This window comes from Phaseolus vulgaris, chromosome 2 (genome assembly GCF_000499845.2).
Source record: "Phaseolus vulgaris cultivar G19833 chromosome 2, P. vulgaris v2.0, whole genome shotgun sequence".
In the NCBI taxonomy this organism is placed as follows: Eukaryota; Viridiplantae; Streptophyta; class Magnoliopsida; order Fabales; family Fabaceae; genus Phaseolus; species Phaseolus vulgaris.
The window spans coordinates 49,268,257-49,286,876 of NC_023758.2; the positions used below are offsets into that span (position 1 = coordinate 49,268,257).

The 18,620-nt window shown below is 37.6% G+C and overlaps 1 protein-coding gene across 1 annotated transcript in view; it reads left to right on the plus strand.

Annotated features, from left to right (window-relative positions):
* Positions 1–18,620, plus strand: part of LOC137809560 (uncharacterized) — a gene marked incomplete at its 3' end in the record, with an annotated part of 36,653 nt that continues 18,033 nt past the window's right edge. The window contains 8 exon segments of the mRNA XM_068610664.1: positions 1–130; positions 1,594–1,637; positions 3,080–3,148; positions 3,283–3,341; positions 6,371–6,578; positions 7,753–7,821; positions 7,934–8,013; positions 9,191–9,340. Of these exon segments, the coding sequence (XP_068466765.1) occupies positions 3,134–3,148; positions 3,283–3,341; positions 6,371–6,578; positions 7,753–7,821; positions 7,934–8,013; positions 9,191–9,340 (581 nt within the window).

Here is an 18,620-nt window from a genome sequence, read left to right on the forward strand (position 1 = left end):
CTATATTTATTGTAGAGTTTATACGTGTTGTTATAGTGGAGTTCTGATGCTGTTGAAAAAAGAGAATTTGCTGGAAAAAAGGCCAAGCTAGCAGCAGCAGAGTTGGGGAAATTATCCAGACGGGTGTGTGGTAAGCCATTTAACTTCGATTCGAAGAGTTTATGTTCAGATATATTTTATTTATTTTATATGTAAGAAGAAAAATTAAATTTCCTTGTCAAGCTCCAAATAAGGCTTTGGATTGTATCGAACCTTGATTTGAGTGATAGGGAATTTATTTATAACTTCAATGGAAGGCCTGAAGAAGGGTTTACCTCTTATTCCAAAAAAGTAAAAACTAAAATTTTCTTCTGTATGATGTCAATTCTTGAGGTCTAACTTCTTGATAAAGCACCTTCGCCCTGTCCCTGTGGCTACACTGCCTTGACATATTGAAACCTTGTTTTTTTATCTGTTTTAAAAAAATATTTTATATTCATTACTTAACATAAATTAGGACGAGCCTTGGTGCAACAATAAAGTTACTGCTTTGTGACCTGACTCATGTGTTCAAATCCTGTAAACAGCCTTTCTGCTCTTTGGGCTAAGGTTATTTACATCTACCATCCTCAACCCTTACTATCAGGAGCCTCGTACACTGGGTTCTTTTTTATTCTTTACTTATTAAATGACAATTAACATTGACATCCTTTTCCATTTTTCCATGGTAGGTTTTCTTCTCAATTCCAGTATATCTTATCAATGAATCTTTTTTAAGGACTTTTATTAACCTTAGGTTCTCGTGTCAGTGTATGAATTTCAATTTCTTCATTTATACGAAACTTATCTAGGGCTTTCAAAAATATTTGAACTGAACTAAATTGATTCTAAATTGAATTGTATAAAAAAATTAAACTGAATTGTTGTATTAGTTTAATTTTTGAAGACTGAATTGTTCTTATATAAAACTGTTTGAACTAATCTGGACTATAACTTATGAAATTGGAAAATATTCTAAAATGAAATGTCCATTGGTAGTAATTCAATCCATTCATATAGTTCAAGCAATTCTAAATTTAGAATAATTTAATTTGATTCAATTCACTAAAACCGTGATGCTGTTACCATTATACTATTTAGTTCAGTTCTGTTGAATCACCTTTAAAATTCAATTTCATAATAATTCAATTCAATTCTAATTGCTTAGCCCTAAACTTAGTAGGTCCTAGTCAATTCCTTCTCTTCTTAACGGGGGAGGAATGTGTAGTGATCAATCCATATGTTTTCAAAGACAAGATGGGGACCAATAATCTTTATTATTTACTGGCTAGTCGGTTTGTTCGGTTTTCAATCCCTATAAAACAATGATTTGGGAGAAAATGTTTTTTATGTTGTTACATGCTTTGCTATAGAGAACAGTAGGATACATTATCCTCCAATGGCTTTTTACTTTCCTCTCCTCTTTCTAACAAACTTTTGAGAATTTAATAATCTTCCACAAGATTAAATTTCAATTTTTGACCTGTTTTCTTGTGCTAATCCATGTGTTGGTCAACCTATTGTCAAGGTGAAATAATTGTATATTTGGTTTTTATTAATGGTTTTTTTCTGCAGGTAGTCAAGCTGGGCAATCGTTCATTTCTCATGTCACTACAAAGGTAGGATTATTTATTTTTTCACTAGGTATTATTGTTGTTTATGCCTAGGCTAGTGTGTTCTTGACAATCTAGTCTAGTTTGTCCTAGGTGTCAAGGACCATGGTCCTGTAAGCTTGTCTTATTTGGTAAATGCTCAAGAATGATTTTCATTTGTAATGTGCCCTCATTCAATCTACTTAAAAGTGTTAATAGTGCATTTTTTTAAACCGTATTGGGCTAGCTCAACCAGTCAAACTAGGAACCAGTTTGGTTATACCCTCAACAATTGGTGACGATGAAGGAGTGTTGGTGGTGGCAATTGGAGCTTTGGTTACGTTGATGGGAGCTTCAATGATGTTGATGGTGATGGGAGCTCAACAATGAGGATGGTAATGGGATGTTTAACAATAATGATGGGAGGGTCGGACAATTATGGGAGGGTTAGTGTTGGTGATATGGGGGTTGATGATGACCTGCGACAGTTATATTAGGGTCGTTGGTAGCCAACAATGGGAGAACAATGGGTTCGTCGCGATTGTGTTTGCGGAGATGGAGATATGGTTTTGATTCACATTTGAGATCCCTAAGGGAAACATGGTTGTGCTTTTTTTAACTCTAAAGTTGGGTAAATGAACCCAACCTGAAAAGGCCAATATGATTTGATATTTATTGTGTTAGAAAAACCAAGTCCACACAGACTCTGTTCAAGATCAACATGTCTGACGATCATCCAATTTTGCTAGCAAAATCATGATCTAGGAATGGCTTGCGAAATTTCCGTGCCTACCAAGTTTGCTTGCTTGGTCACCAAAACTCCAATATCATGCGAATTTAGGGGTTTACTTGCGATTTTGACAAGATTGGTTGAACCATTAAACCTTGAACTAGTGCCTTTACTAATTAAATGTCTGATTAATTTTTCAAAATATTGCAATAGAGCATATATATATTATATCTGTTTCTAAACTTGATTTTTTAAGAATAATGTCGGCAGCAAGAACCAAAACACTTGGTCACATGTACCATGCTAATGACTACCTCTATTTAAGCTTTATTGTTGCTATGAATTGGCATACAAATGGTTTCTAAGTTTATCTTTTGGGATTAATAAACTTCTTATAGCTGTATTGGACGAGACTACTGTTTTGCTTTTTTTTTTTGTTGTTGTACAGATGGTAAATTCCATTTTTTAAGTTTCTTTTGCTGGACCTTGGTGTAGAATAATTAAAAAAAAAAAACGAAGAAAGAAGAAAAATTACAATTTCAAATTTATATGAAGATATGTGCCATTGTGCCATGTTAGTTGCTATTGAGTTCTGTTTTTGTGGTTTTTCTGTTGTAGTAGTGTACTTATGGAAAATATTTTGTCGTCCTATTTGTTCGTCCTACCAAATAGGACACTCATACTTGGTGCGACTAATGCTTTATCCCAATATGCTTATGCCTTATTGCTTTTCTTTCAGATCCTTGACAGCATTCAAGTAGACATAAGGAATTTTCATATATTATACAGTGATATGCAGAATGATACGGTACGTTTATTTTGCACATTTTCCCTTTCAAATTACCTAGGTCTTCCATGATGCTCTCAAATCTACATATTTTAAGGATTTGCTTATTAACAACTAACTTTGATTGACAATTGTTTATTTTTAATGTTTTTCAGGGGCATGTTATGTTTGGTTTAAAGTTTACTAGGTTGACCATGAAGCAAAATCTTATTGGGTAATGCTCTCTTATTTTCGTCTTCTATAATTAGACCTTTTTTCTTGTTTAAGATTTGTAATTTTTTTTTTTGGATCTATTTTGGGGATGCAGAATATTTGATATGAATGTTTTCATCATTGTATTCTCGAGTTGTTAATGATTTCTGAAATATTTGGTTTGAGAGTTGGCTTCATCTACCGTGCCATACAAAATGTACCAATGTGCCTATTTTGTGGGTGCTTATCGTTATATCTTCTCATGTCTTGTTTTTATTACATTTTATCTCACATCACCTCCCCCTCTTTTTTCTGTAAATGTTCATCATTTTACCTTTGTTTAAAGGATTAGTGACAAAACAAATCATTGAGGATGATACGGCTCTGGTGCCATGTTCGGAAGAGAGAAATCAAGAAGGGATATAAAGAATTTATTTGTTGTACACATGATTATTGTTATCTATAATGAAAAAGAGGAATAAAATCAATAGCTAATTATAGGAAATATTTGGTAAGATATTTCCCTTTAAAATCATCTCATATCTTCCTATTTAATGTAATCAAATCATATCTACTAACACAATCAAATCATATCTCTTAACACTTCCTATCACGCTGGTGCATATGTATCATATGATACAAGCTTGTTACAAATGTCATTAACATGAGAGGCCTTGGGAGAATCAGTTAAGCCATTTGGTTGTTAGAGCTAATAAAGTAAATAATGACAAATAATATCTTTACTCCACCCTCAAGTGGAGGGTATGTATCATATTAGTCAAACTTGTTACATATGTGGAAGTGCATGACAACTGCTGTAGAGATAAATTTACTTGGTTATCTTCAAATCATACCATATCTTTCTATTTAATGTAATCAAGCCATATCTAGTAGCATAATCAAATCATATCTCTAACAATCCTATTCAAGTTGGAGAAAATGTACCGTAAGACAAGCTTGTTATAAATGTCATTAACATAAGACTTATTAAGAGAATCATGTAAGCCATTTGGTCATTCGAGCTTATAAAGTAAATAATGACAAATGATGTGTTTAATACTCCTGCCTCAAGTTGGAACATATGTATTATAAGTCAAGTTTATTGCAAATGTTGGAGAGCACGACGATTGCTATTGAGCAAAACCTGCGTGGATAGTGCAATGATTGTCGAAGAACAAAAATGGTTAGAGTGCACTTTGATTGTTGGAAAGCCAAAAAATTGTGTAATGGACATGACTATTGTGGTAAAGCAAAAATGCTTGGGAGCACAATGATTGTTGGAAAGCAAAATTGTTCAAAAGACACAACGACTACAAGAAGACAAAAAATATGTAGATAACATGATTTCTATTGAAAATAAAAAATGTTTAGAGTGTATGGTGGTTGGTAGGAAGAAAAAATGCCGTATGATATGTTAGATGTAACTACCAATTTAGTGGGCTTGGCCCATATTTTTTGCATGATAAATCTCTGTATAAACATAATTCTATGTGTTCATTATACACAAGGGGAATTAATCCTATACCTAGTTTTCTTTTATTTTCACATGGTATCGAGAGCCAAGGTTTCCTGTTGAACCCATTACTCATAGGGATTTTTTTTTCTTTTCAATGCTGTCACTCTCCACCGCCTTCGTCTTGCTGCTGTCGCCATCTCGTCGGCACCATTGTTTGGTCTGATGAGACCACCATTGTGCTCGTCCAGACTAGATGACTCCAATGAATAAGAGATCGCGACAATTGGGGCTTCCACGCCCCGACATGCGCAATGTTTTCCTTTCTGTTACCGCTACTTCTCACCGTGTGTGGTGGCTTGTCCGATGACTTTTGTAGCGGCGATTGCCCCCGCGTATATGCTCTACCCGTAGTCCCTCTCTTAATTACACTCCTTTGAGTTATGATAGACTATCTCAACCTTTGTATATTTGCCTTTCATCTATTCATGATTAATGTAATAAGTGCTTTTCATAATAGTGGAACTTGGGAGCTTGTTTCATTTTTGCTTGAGAAATCTGGTGTTTGTTGGTTGTGGAATTTTCCTTTCAAAGTTGGTTCTGATGGTATTATTGATTGTCTCAAAATTCGGCTTTTGGTAAAAGGGTATATACAAATTTTTTATTTGGACTATGGTGATACTTTTTCTTTAGTGCCAAAAATCCCTTTTGTTTGGTTATTCATAGCCCTGGTCGCTCTTCAACGATGGCTCCTTTATCAATTGGATGTAAAATATGCCTTTCTTAATGGAGATTTGCAGAAAGAAATTTTGTATGGAGCAACCTCCATATTTTGTTGCTGTGGGAGAGTCTTTTGGATTGGTGTGTTGTCTTTGCAAATCTTTATATGTCCTTAAACAGTCTCCTAGAGTTTAGTTTGGAAAGGTTAGTAATGTTGTTCAACAATTTGGTATTACTCGCAGTGAGACAGGTCATTCAGTTTTTTACCATCACTCGGGTGCTAGGTGTATTTATCTAGTAGTCTATGTTGATGACATTGTTCTTACAAATAGTACCTTGGCATCTCATAGGTAAAACAACTCCTTTGTCACCACTTTCGGATAAAAGATCTTGACAAACTCAGATATTTCTTGAGGATTGAGGTAGCAAAATCCAACAATGATATTGTTATCTCTCAAAGGATGTATGCATTGGATATTTTTGGGGAAATTGGGCAAATAAATTAAAATTCTGCTGACACACCCATGAATCCTATTGCCAAACTCCTACCGAATTAGGGAGAGCTCCTGATTGTGAGAAGTGTAGATTAGTTGGAAAATTGAACCATCTTGCTGTTACTCGTCTTGATATTTTTTTTGTAGTCAATGTGATGAGTCAATTTCTTAATTCTCCAAATGCAAATCATTGGAATGCAATCATTCGTATATGGAATTACATTAAAGGATCTCTTGGGAAAAGTTTGCGATATAGCCACAATAACCATACTAAAGTTGTCTGTTATTGAGATGCTGCTTGGGCATGATCTCCATTTGATAGAAGATCCACTTCCATTCGTATAATGCAAGTGATTTGACTTATTTTTTCTCCTTGTATTTCAGGTCTGTAAATGGAAGGATGAGAGTGGGCCAAGAACATAAAATAGTAGAAATCAAGGGGCTGGAATTTTATTCCAGATTGTTTCATGGCTCCATGGACTTGGTAACTATGAACAATAAGGGTGACTCCTACTCAGCAAGCAATATTAGGTTGGAAGAAAAACATTACTATTCTATATTGGCACCATGTGATGCAACCTTAACTCTTTCGGTATGGACATCTTTAGTTGAACCCGCATTCTCCATAATTCCATCTTAACTTTGCATCTTACTAATTGTTGTTTTGTTTATGATTTCAACTCACTATTAGAAAATGAACTGCAACTTTATTTATCTATATCTATTGGAGAGAGAGAGAGAGACAATGTGTATGATGTCCTGCTTATGGTCTCTTTAGTGGTGTTTCTTTGTTAGACATGCAAAGTAGTTGGCATGCTCTATTACAGGATTGAATATCTTAGGTTCTAGCTGTTTTCTTTTGTAATTTACTTGTCATGACGTTTCCTCCCATTATACTTTTCTGTCATTAAAATTTCCTATTTTATAGTATTTGTAATCAATGTTGTTTATATGGAGATCCTACCAAGGACTGAGAAGGGGGTGAAATATTGTAAATCACAGAATTGTAACTCATAGATTGCAAGACCTACTGAAAATGCAAATTTATACATATGGATAAAAAACAATGGAGTTAACAAAAAATAGCATCTAAATCACAACATTTAACTAAAATTTAAAATTCATTATAGAAAGATCTCATGCATCGCACAACATAATTTTGTGATAACAAAATTATAATACTAAAACAAAAAAATTGTCCCAATGTAACCCAAGCATCAAAACTTGAAGACATTTTTGGCATGACAAGTTAACTCAGAATATAGAGGTGCAACAACAGAAGGCAGGCAGTGGAGAGATCAAGAGGGGGGGGGGGGAGTGGGATAGATTAGATGCATGAAGAAACAGAGTGTAGGGAGCTTTATGTGTAACGGAAGTAGAAATTTAGTTTTTTTTTTCACAACCTGAATTGTCAAAAACCAAACCATAAAACCAAGTTACACCAACCAAAATTGTAAAGAAAAACTTGCTGACTCCATGTTCCAACAAGCAAGATCAGTGATTTCACTCTGATCCAGCATGGACAGTCCTCCAAGACACCTAAGATTATGCAGTTTTATGATCTTAGCCACAATTTTGACAACCAGTAACTTCATTTGTTGCAAATTTTTGCAAACACTCCAGCTTTCTTTTATATTTACTGCATATTTCCTTCTGTTATATTATTTTTATGTATAACCTTCTGGTCAGTATTCTTTTAAATTAATATTAAGGCCATGAGAAGATTTTCTTCCTACTTACACGTTGCTTTTTATTCTCTTTTCAAGGACAACAGGTTGCAAAAGCTTGATGGCAGTGCTCCTCAGTATTCTGTCACTGCCGAATTGAGTGGTTTGGTTGGTACTCATTTTATGGACTTTGACAATTTAACTAATATGTTGGTATTTATCTTTTTTGTGTTTGACCTACATTGTTTATAGTAGTTCTAATTTTGTCTTCATTTATCAGGTTATATCCTTAGACGAGGTTCAGTTACAGCACATGTGTCTTGTGTGGGACTATATTTGCACTTGTAGATTAAGAGAAAAGTAAGTTCCTTGCCAGAAGCTTGACTTGAAATATGAGGAAAAACAATTAAATACACTTTGTATTTTCAGAGTGTGCAACAATTTATTGGAACTATGGCATAATTGAGTCTGATTACAACAAATAAGAAAATCTCGACTAATCAATTTTAATAAGGAAAATCAATCGCAAAAAGGAAAGAGGAAATAAACACATTAAGCTCATGCTGCACATGTTACAACAGCTTGTAACAGTTTTTGTACTGTTAAAGAAGTACCTTCTGGATATACTTTCACATGATGTATAAATATTTTTTTGTATAGAAACAAAATATTGATATATATAAAGTGAAACACGAAGCAAGGTTAAAACACTGACAGTTATTTATTGTTCACCTAATTATTTTTCTGACAATTTTGATTCTAGAAAAAAAATTGTAGAAACTCTTCAGCTGCTCAGATAAGTTCGCCAATCTACTATTAAAAATAAAAAAATCAGTCTGTGTCACTTTTGCTTATTGCAGTAGTTAGACCAGTAGATGTGAAAAATATTTCCAGTTATTGACTGCTCAGTTATTCTAATATAATATCAACAGTACAAAGCTCTTTTATGAATTCCTAGTATATTCATTGATTTATGCTTTTCATCTATTGTAAATTGCGAAAAGGTTTATCTAGGAATACATGGTTCCACCAGTTGTATAATTCTCGTCTTCTGCACAAAAGCTAGATCTAACTTCAGCACAAACCATGCACAACTTCATTATACACATTAGTTATCTGAGTTGAAGCTAAAACTGGTTTCAGACATCGAGTTCTTATGCTGAATAGTATAAAAGAAGGATCAAAACTGAATACTTTTTCAGTGTCTCAGGATTTTGTAATTCATTGACAGAGCAAAACTGGATTCAGACTTTCAGTTGTTACATTTGATAACAGAAGGATTGTGTAAATACTTGGTACTTGCATCAATTACTCTATAGCTCCTTCAAATCGTTGGTTATCCTAATGTAATTAATTTCTTCTTTTTCCTTCCATGAGAATTAACTGGTGAAAATTATCTTTCTACGATCAGCTTGATAGCTATTATTCTAATTGTATGCTGCCTTTTGGTCAATTCTTGCTTTTTGAATGAAATTGTCTCTTTTATGTTAAAAGTATAGCTTTAGGTTTTTGAAATTTTTATCATTATATTATATAGGTATGGACGCTTTCGCCCCTGGCATTGTCTTTTACCAAGAAAATGTGAAGGTTGGCAAATATTTTGGTGGCACTATGCACAACAATCAGTTCTTTCCGATGTTCGTAGGAAGTTGAAGAAAACATCATGGAGATATTTTGGCGATCGATTGTAAGTTCGATTGTAAGTTCTTGTAATATAATTTCGCTCTCAATAAAGGTTGTGTTTGATTTCGTTTTGTGTCATGGACGCCAATGACATGCGAGGGAGGGATTGGTGTTCAATGTGAAAGTGGGATTTGTGTAAAACACAGTCAGTACATGAAACTGCAAATTTTTTGTTGTGTAATATTCAGTATATGCTTACCCTTTTGGTTGCTTGTGGTTGTGAAGTATTCCTTCACATGTTTTATTTAGAAGCAATAGGCAGAAAACTAAAATGTAATCTGCAGTGAAAGGTAAAATTGAACAATGAAAAACTTCAGCTTACAACATACATACTGTTTAAGCTAAAACCAAAATGTGAGGACAGTTATTAGTTATAGCTGACTCTGGTAGAAACTCAAATATATGAAGTATATACAGAGGAGATAGCCTTGGAGACCAGTATTCTCTCCCTGTGGCAGTTGAATGGCAGTTGAAGATAGGTGAAAGACCAAGGGTAACTTAACTACATAAACTCTGAATCTCAAAGACAGAAATCTAGTAGGAGATATTTTTTTTTTGACAAGGTCAGCCCATTGATTAAGATTAGGATGTGTTTAACAAGGAGTGTGTTAGCTAGGATTTTCTTTTATGAAAGGAGAGGAAGTTCCATATGCTTAGTCCTTGTCTCCTAATATGATGTATAGGGTTTTGTTAGCAGTGGTGGAGCTTGGTAGGGTCGGAAGGGGGCCATGGCCCCACCAAACGTTTTTGCAATGTTGATCACATTCATGGTTATCGAACTCGCGAGTCAACTCGTTGACTTGTCCGAGTTTACGTGTCCACTTTGCCTTACCGAGTTAACTCGGTACTAAACTCGTTTTAGGGGTAAACTCGGTGGACTCGGCACGGACTCGGTGAAATTGCAGTGGACTTGCGACTCTGGTCCGAGTTGGCGAGTCCAACTGGGTTCTTTTTAAACCCCAAAACGGTGTCGTTTGTGTTTGCATGTGGACTGCGTCTTCTTCGTGTTCTTCTGTGGAGTGCGGCAGTAGATCGAGCGGAGTGTGCCATAATCGCGGGTTGCAGGTGGTGGCGTCGCGGTGGTCGCTGGTGGTGGCTTATCATTTAAGGTTAGAGATGGGTGGTGTGAAATTAGGGTAGGGAAGGGATTAGGGTTCTGTTTTTTTATTGGGCTGCTGCAGAATGAAGTCTGTTTTTTTAGTTGGGCTTGCTGCACATTAGTTTTTTTGGGCAGAAGTTGAATTTGGAGGAGCAGTATATTTTTTAAGGAATGTCTGGGAGGGAGTGGATCAAATTCAAGTGAGGTCAATAGAACTGCATCTTCTAATAGAAGTAAAAATGCTCTAGAAGACTATTAATTTTTTTATAATATGAAAGTAGACTCTTACGAGTTTACGAGTCGAGTCTACGGAGCTCCCACGAGTCTACGTAGACTCGCGAGTTTGACAACCTTGATCACATTACATTGAATACCACTTTGTTTTATTAACATTACTTTGTTCCCCCTTAAATTAATGATTTTAAATGACGATTTTTGGTTTAAGATCGAATTTCCAAATTGTCCTCTTTTATCTCATTCCCATTCTCATTACTCTCTAAAAGATTGAAGAGAGAAAGAAAAGATTGAAGAGAGAAAGAGAAAGAGAAAGATACGAGAGAAGAATGTATTATTTAGTATTGCTCTATATCAAAAAACAGAAGAAAGTGGGTATTTATAATACCCAATACTGCATAAGATGCGGGTAAAGCACTTTTAATTGCTATAACTAACACTCTTTTCCTTTTAGTGCCTTTCTATGTCACTTGCGTTTCTCTTCCCTTCCCTTTCCATCTTATCCTCTCTCTTTCTCCCTCAATATCTCTTACCATCTCAATTCCTTCTCTCTTGTTGCCTTCATTTCATCCCACCAAATCTAATGATGTTTGTTGTGTATCTATAGGCTAGTGCACCAAGGAAGAGTTTATTTGAGGTGTCTATGTTTAGTCGAGGTAGAGTAAGGCATTCTGGTTTTCTTTGAAGAATAATAAGTGACTTGGTTGTCTTAGAAGTAGGTGAAAGTTGTGCGGGTTGTCATTGGATGCGTTTAATTTAGTTCAATTATTATTTGAATTTAGCGGCTAAACTTGACTACAAAGTGGTTGTTATTGTATGGGTTTGATTTCTCCCACAAATCTCTCCTACACTGCTAGATTTTCCTTCTTTGCACCCTATTGTTGCCGATGCACCTTGTCATTGACAAGCCTTAATCCATAGGTGTCATTGTCATCGACAAACCTAGAAAAGCACGTTTGGGAAAAGCTCATTCATGAAGGTATAGTTTATGATCCATAAAACTTGATCTGGAAATTCTGTTTTGGAAATCTTGTTCTTGAATGCATTTTATGTCTCAGATTCTTTTCTTGAAATTCTACTGTTCTTGAAATTCTGTTATGAAAATCCTGATCCGAAAATCATGTTCTGGAAATTCTAGAAAGCTTGTTCCGGAAGATTTCCAGAACAGGTATTCCAAAAGTCACTATATGAAGGAGACCCTGGTCATTTTAAAAATTATGGGGGTGTTGTTGGAAATTAGGTGAGTGGAGGAAAAAGCCTTTTTTTAAATTTGTTTGTATTGAGCCTTTATTAGACCTTGTATATGTTTTTATTTTTTTTTGTAATTACGGACTTTTTTTTTTTAATTTTAGGCCATTGTTTCCTGCACCCAATGATTTTTGACCTGCATCCAATCAACTTTTGAATTTTCAAAATTGCCCTTCATTCTGGAATTGAAAATCCAGAAATAAAAAGTACATTTCAGAAAAGAAAATTTGGAATAGTTTTTTGTGTTTATTAGGAAAATAGATTCTGGAAACGTATTTCGGAAAATGGATTCCAGAATCTAGAAAAGTGTTCTTGAAATCCAAATCCAGAATGTATTTTGATCTGCACCCCTATTATTTAAAAACTAAAAGGGCATTTTTGTAATTTCACATTTAGCATTAACTGCAGGTTCAAAAACTTTGGGTGTAGGAAGCAATTGCTTTAGTTTTAAGAGGTTTGTTAGATGGGTCTAGTAGTGTTTGGGCCCATGAGTACAAGGTCCCTACTATATAAGCCTTATATTGGAGTTTCTTTATCTTTTATTCCTTCCACATTTTCTGTTTTGTCTATTTTTTTTTTTATCAGCAAAGAATAAAATTAAATTAAGAGGGATACAAAAGGGGTATCCCAACCCTTAGTTTGGTGGAAATTGTGGGAAATAATCCTGCACAAGGATAGTTGTCTATCAGGGTTGATTAGAAGAACTACCTCCTCTGGTTTCACTGGAGGAATCAGTTATCAAGCGACATTGTTGCATCATGATCTTGTTAACTTCGAAATTCCTTCGAAGTATCTAAAGATTGCTAGTCTTGATGCATATTGCGCATCCAATTTTGATTTTTCTTGGGACAATGAGCCAGCTCTTACTTTCTTGACTCAATCTTTAATCAAAATAACAGAGACAATCAGCAAGAATAACAGTAATTGGTAGCAAGCTACCAATCCAGAGCCACAGGGCCTCTACAATTCACGTTTACAGTGAATCCACTTCTAACAGAATCCTCCTCCCTCTCTCTCTCCTCTAACCACCTATATATATTACTAATGCTTATACCCCTTATATCCTCCGTACATATCAAGCCTGATTCAGGGCCACGTCATTCCTCTTGACCCCTCTCTTATTCTTCCTCTCATACACTCTCCAAAACTTGGGCTTAGGACCATATTCCTGGCCCAGTTGTACCTCAGCATTTCTATCAATGCCACCCGCATCAGAAATGACCTTGTCCTCAAGGTTAAATTCTGGAAATTGACCCCTCAACACAGCATTGTCCTCCCATGTGACATCATCAATAGATTTATTCTTCCATTGGATCAAACTTTGAGGAATGGAAACTCCTTCCTGAACTGTTACTCTGAAGCCCAAAACCTTTACTGGATATACTTCTTCTTCAGCAACAACCTCTAATTCTTTAGGCAATTCTCCCAGGATATGGTAGTTCCCAACTGCCTTCTTTAATAAGGATATGTGAAAAACAGGATGGATTTTGGAGTAGTCAGGTAGTTGAAGCTTATAAGCAACTTCTCCAACTTTCTCAATGATCTTGAAAGGACCATAAAAACGTGCTGCAAGTTTCTGATTTATCCTTCGGACAACTGATTGTTGCCTATGGGGCCTCAATTTTAAAAACACCCATTCACCAATCTCGAACTGCAAATCCCTCCTCTTCTTATTGGCATACACTGTCATTTGCTGCTGGGCTTTGAACAAGTGCTGCTTAAGTTGATCCAAAGCCTCATCTCTGTCTTTTAACTCCAAAGCAACTGCAGCTACCTTTGTTTCATTGCTCAAGTATCGCAGCAATTTAGGAGGTTGTCTCCCGTACACCACTTCAAAAGGGGACTTACCTATAGACACATGATAAGTAGTGTTGTACCAATATTCAGCCCATGGCACCCAATAGGCCCAAGTCTTGGGTTGATCAGCCGCAAAACACCGAAGATAGCTTTCAAGACACCTATTGATAACCTCGGTTTGCCCATCTGTTTCGGGATGATAGGCGGAGCTCATTTTGAGTGTCGTACCCTGCAATTTGAACAATTCCCTCCAGAAATGGCTCACAAACAAGGGATCTCTATCACTTACAATGGAACTAGGAATTCCATGAAGTCGCACCACCTCCTTAACAAAGACTTCTGCCACAGACTTGGCAGTATAAGGATGCTTCAATAAGATAAAATGACTATACTTGGATAGTCTGTCTACCACCACAAAAACCGCTTCAAAACCTCTGGATTTAGGCAAGCCAGTCACAAAGTCCATGGAAATATCCTCCCATACAGCATTGGGAATAGGTAGAGGTTGTAAAAAACCCCCTGGAGTAGTTGCATCATATTTCTGTCTTTGGCACACATCACATGCTCGTACATAATCCCGGATGGATTTCTGCATTCCCACCCAGTAAAGATTCTCTGCAATACGCCTATAAGTCCTCAAAAATCCAGAATGGCCGCCCATGGGAGTTTCATGAAATTCTTTCAACAATGAAGGAATAGAGGGAGACTTAGCACCCAATACCAAACGGCCCTGGTACAATAAAACCCCTTGCTGCACACTATAACCCGGTTTAGCCATAGGATCTTTTATCACCTCTGCCATTACCTTCTGAACAGATTCATCATTCCTCACTTCTTGTAGAAGCTGATTACTCCCTAACCATATAGGAGTGTGCACCAGTGCAGAAAATGCACCCTCATCATAGCAACGAGACAAGGCATCAGCAGCTTTGTTTTCGAAACCTGGTTTATAACGCACTTCAAATTGATAGCCTAACAACTTTGCCAACCAGCACTGTTGGTCAGGAGAGGAAATCCGCTGCTGTAAAAAATGCTTCAAACTCCTATGATCAGTGTACACAACAAACTCCTTGCCCAATAAATAATGCCTCCAATGTTGAATGGCAAGGACTAAAGCCATCAACTCCTTTTCATAAGCAGTTTTCATCAAGTTGTTGTCAGACAAAGCTTTGCTAAAATAAGCAATTGGTTGTCTGCTTTGCATCAACACAGCACCTACTCCTCTCCCTGCAGCATCGCATTCAATTTCAAAGGGCACAGAGAAATTAGGCAGCAAAAGAACAGGAGATGTTGTCATAATTTTCTTTAACCTCTCAAAAGCTTCCTTAGCAGCCATACCCCAATTGAAACCATCTTTCTTTGTCAATTCGGTCAGAGGTTTGGCAATCTTGCCATAATCCTTGACGAACTTCCTGTAGTATCCAGTCAAACCCAAAAACCCACGCACTCCTTTAACATTCTTAGGTTCAGGCCACTCCAAGATGCATCTAACCTTTTCTGGATTCACAGAAACCCCTGCACCAGAAATTATATGACCCAAGTAATCTACTTGCAAACATCCAAATTTACACTTAGCCATGTTAGCAACAAAACACTGATCCACTAACACCTGTAGCACTTGTTGAAGTTGCTGTATGTGCTCCTTTTCATCCTTGCTGTACACCAATATGTCATCGAAAAATACCAACACAAACTTTCTAAGAAATGGCCTAAAAATGTCGTTCATTGTGCCCTGAAAAGTGGCTGGTGCGTTCATCAATCCGAAAGGCATCACAAGATATTCGTAATGACCATTGTGAGTCCTAAACGCAGTTTTGTGCACATCATTTTCATGCACACGTATCTGATGATACCCTGATTTTAAATCAATCTTCGAAAAGATTGTTGACCCATGTAATTCATCCAACAATTCATCCACAATGGGTATAGGGTATTTATCCGGGATAGTTACTTTATTGAGAGCTCTATAATCCACACACATCCGCCATGTTTGATCCTTCTTCTTGACCAAAATGACGGGGCTAGAGAAAGCGCTCATACTGGGCTGAACAACCCCTGCCTGCGACAGCTCCGCTACTTGTCTCTCAATTTCAGATTTTTGGTGGTGAGGGTATTTGTATGGCCGCACATTGACTGGACCACAATTAGGTAACAAATTGATTCTATGCACCTGATCTCTTACTGGAGGTAGTGTTAACTTGTCTGTAAACACTGCAGGAAACCGCTCCAATACTTCCCGCACACTGTTTTGACCCAATTCCATTGCATGCTGCTTCTCTTCCAATTGAGTCCACCACCCTTCACCATTCCAGTCCCGTTCTTGGCCTGTCAAGAAGGAATTGAGACAGCCATGTCGAACCTGTCCTTTTCCTTGACCCTGTAATGTTACCAGCTCCCCATTATGCCAAAACTGCATAGATAATTTTTTCCAGTCCATTACCACTTTCCCCAATGTGCTCAACCATGATATACCGAGAACCACATCTAACCCTCCTAATTCCAACACCAGAGCATCTATTACAAAGAGCCTAGACCCCAGAAAAAGCTTAATTCCTTTACACGTGCCTTCGGACATAACCCGATGGCCATCCCCAAGCTTGATTCTCTTAACAGTAGTAGGGCTTACTGGTAGTCCCAAAGCGGAGGTCAATTCAGGTGAAATAAAATTGTGGCTAGCTCCACTATCGACCAACACCTCCACAACCACATCAGCTAATTGTGCCTCCAACTTCATGGTATTATATTCTCCCATCTTTCCCAGAACCCCAATAATTTTGCACTCCGCCTCTGGTTCTTCCTCCTCCTCGGCATCTTCTACCTCCAACGCTACTATTTCTCCGTCTTCATTCACTGTTTCTCCTTCCCCCAATATCAACACACGTAGGGAGCGTTCAGGACATTTGTGCAAGGTTGGGTGATACTTACCACCGCACTTAAAACAAAGCCCCTTTGCTCGCCGTTCCTCCATCTCCTCACTTCGCACTCCCCGCCACCGTTCCGAAGCTCTACCGCGGCGGTCGCCGTCGCTCTTCCGTCCCGTCGAACTCAACGACGAAGTTGGGTTCGCGTTCGACCCAAAAGAGCTCCCTGTTTTTGCCGGGTTGGGCCAACTTAAGTTTCCGGGTCTATTCATGTCCTTCTGGGTCGGGTTAAACCCACTACTGAACTTAAGCCCACTTTCTTCTCTTCGGCCCACAAACCTTTTCCCCACAGCTTTTTCACCCTCGGCATCGTCTTCCTTAATCTCTTCCTCAACATCCTTAGCCATCCTCATCATCTGCATCCGATTAGAAGGATTCAGAGTTCTCACCCTTCGCCGGATCGGAGGTTTCAACCCACTCATGAAGTATCCTAAGTATTGCTCCTCCGGCAATCGACCCACCTGCGAGGAAAGCAATTCAAATGCTTCAACAAACTCTTCAACTCTTCCAGTTTGACGGAGCGTGGATAATTCTTCAAACGGGTTTTCCAATCTCCGGCCACCGTAACGTGCGATCAATGCCCTTTTGAGTTTTTCCCATGATAGCTGATCTTCCGTCTCCATCAGTAAATTGAACCAATGGATCGTGGGACCTTCCATGCTCAAACGTGAAAGCTTCACCCGCATATCCTCCGGTGTGTTCTGGACATCGAAATATATTTCCGCACGAGTTATCCAAGCCACTGGATCTTCGCCATCGAACAGTGGAAGCTTCACCTTCTTCCCAGCGAGTCGAGACTCACTCGAAGGCGAATCACCCCCCGAGTTTCCACTCGATGCCTCTCCTTCTCTATTTCCCTCCTTCAGTTTGCTTAGTTTCGCGAGAACTAGACTCTGTTGCTGCATCTGTTCGGACTGGAGCTGCATCTGTCGAACCAATGCGTCGAGCGTGGAGGTAACATGTCCCACTTGGGTCTCCAAAGCGTCAATCCGATCACCCATCTTAGGCGCAGGTGGGTTCCTTGGCATCGACGGTCTTTATCCGGCAGGTCGGACCAATTTATGGAATGCAGATCAAAATAACAGAGACAATCAGCAAGAATAACAGTAATTGGTAGCAAGCTACCAATCCAGAGCCACAGGGCCTCTACAATTCACGTTTACAGTGAATCCACTTCTAACAGAATCCTCCTCCCTCTCTCTCTCCTCTAACCACCTATATATATTACTAATGCTTATACCCCTTATATCCTCCGTACATATCAAGCCTGATTCAGGGCCACGTCATTCCTCTTGACCCCTCTCTTATTCTTCCTCTCATACACTCTCCAAAACTTGGGCTTAGGACCATATTCCTGGCCCAGTTGTACCTCAGCATTTCTATCACTTTCTTGACTCAATCTTTAATTTTGTATGTTATGCTCACATGTGTTATTGGATCCAAATCATTGAGGAAACTTTGGATGGTATTTTGATTCAACACTAATTACAGTTCTGCTACTAAGATCCCTTTGAAGTATGCAATGGTAAAGATCCACTATTCCTTTTGATGGGCTTTATGTTCGAAGGTTGATGGGGTGAGAATTTGATGGGCATTACAATCTGTTCTAAGGTTGATGGGGTGAACCGTCTCTCGTAGTATTGGGTATTGGGTTTACCAAATTATAAGTTCTTCTAAAGTTTTGGTTTCCAAAATTAGTCAGTTTGAAGATTACTGTATCAGCAGTACCACATTAATCTGCCCCGGATTTTTGTGGGCGAGTTAGTCTAAAAAATATGAACCATCTTTACTTCACTCGTCATTTTTGTGACTATTTAATTTGGTGACAAAAATCTACGGGGACTAAATTGAGGGCTTACTCTAATGATTTTATGAAGGTGGGTTGGTGGTTTAAATTTTGTGGAGTTAGTGAATAGTTTAGGCAATTCTGTTATATAGTTAGAGAGGAAGATTTAATATTTTGAGGGAGTCTTTTGCACCTTCAT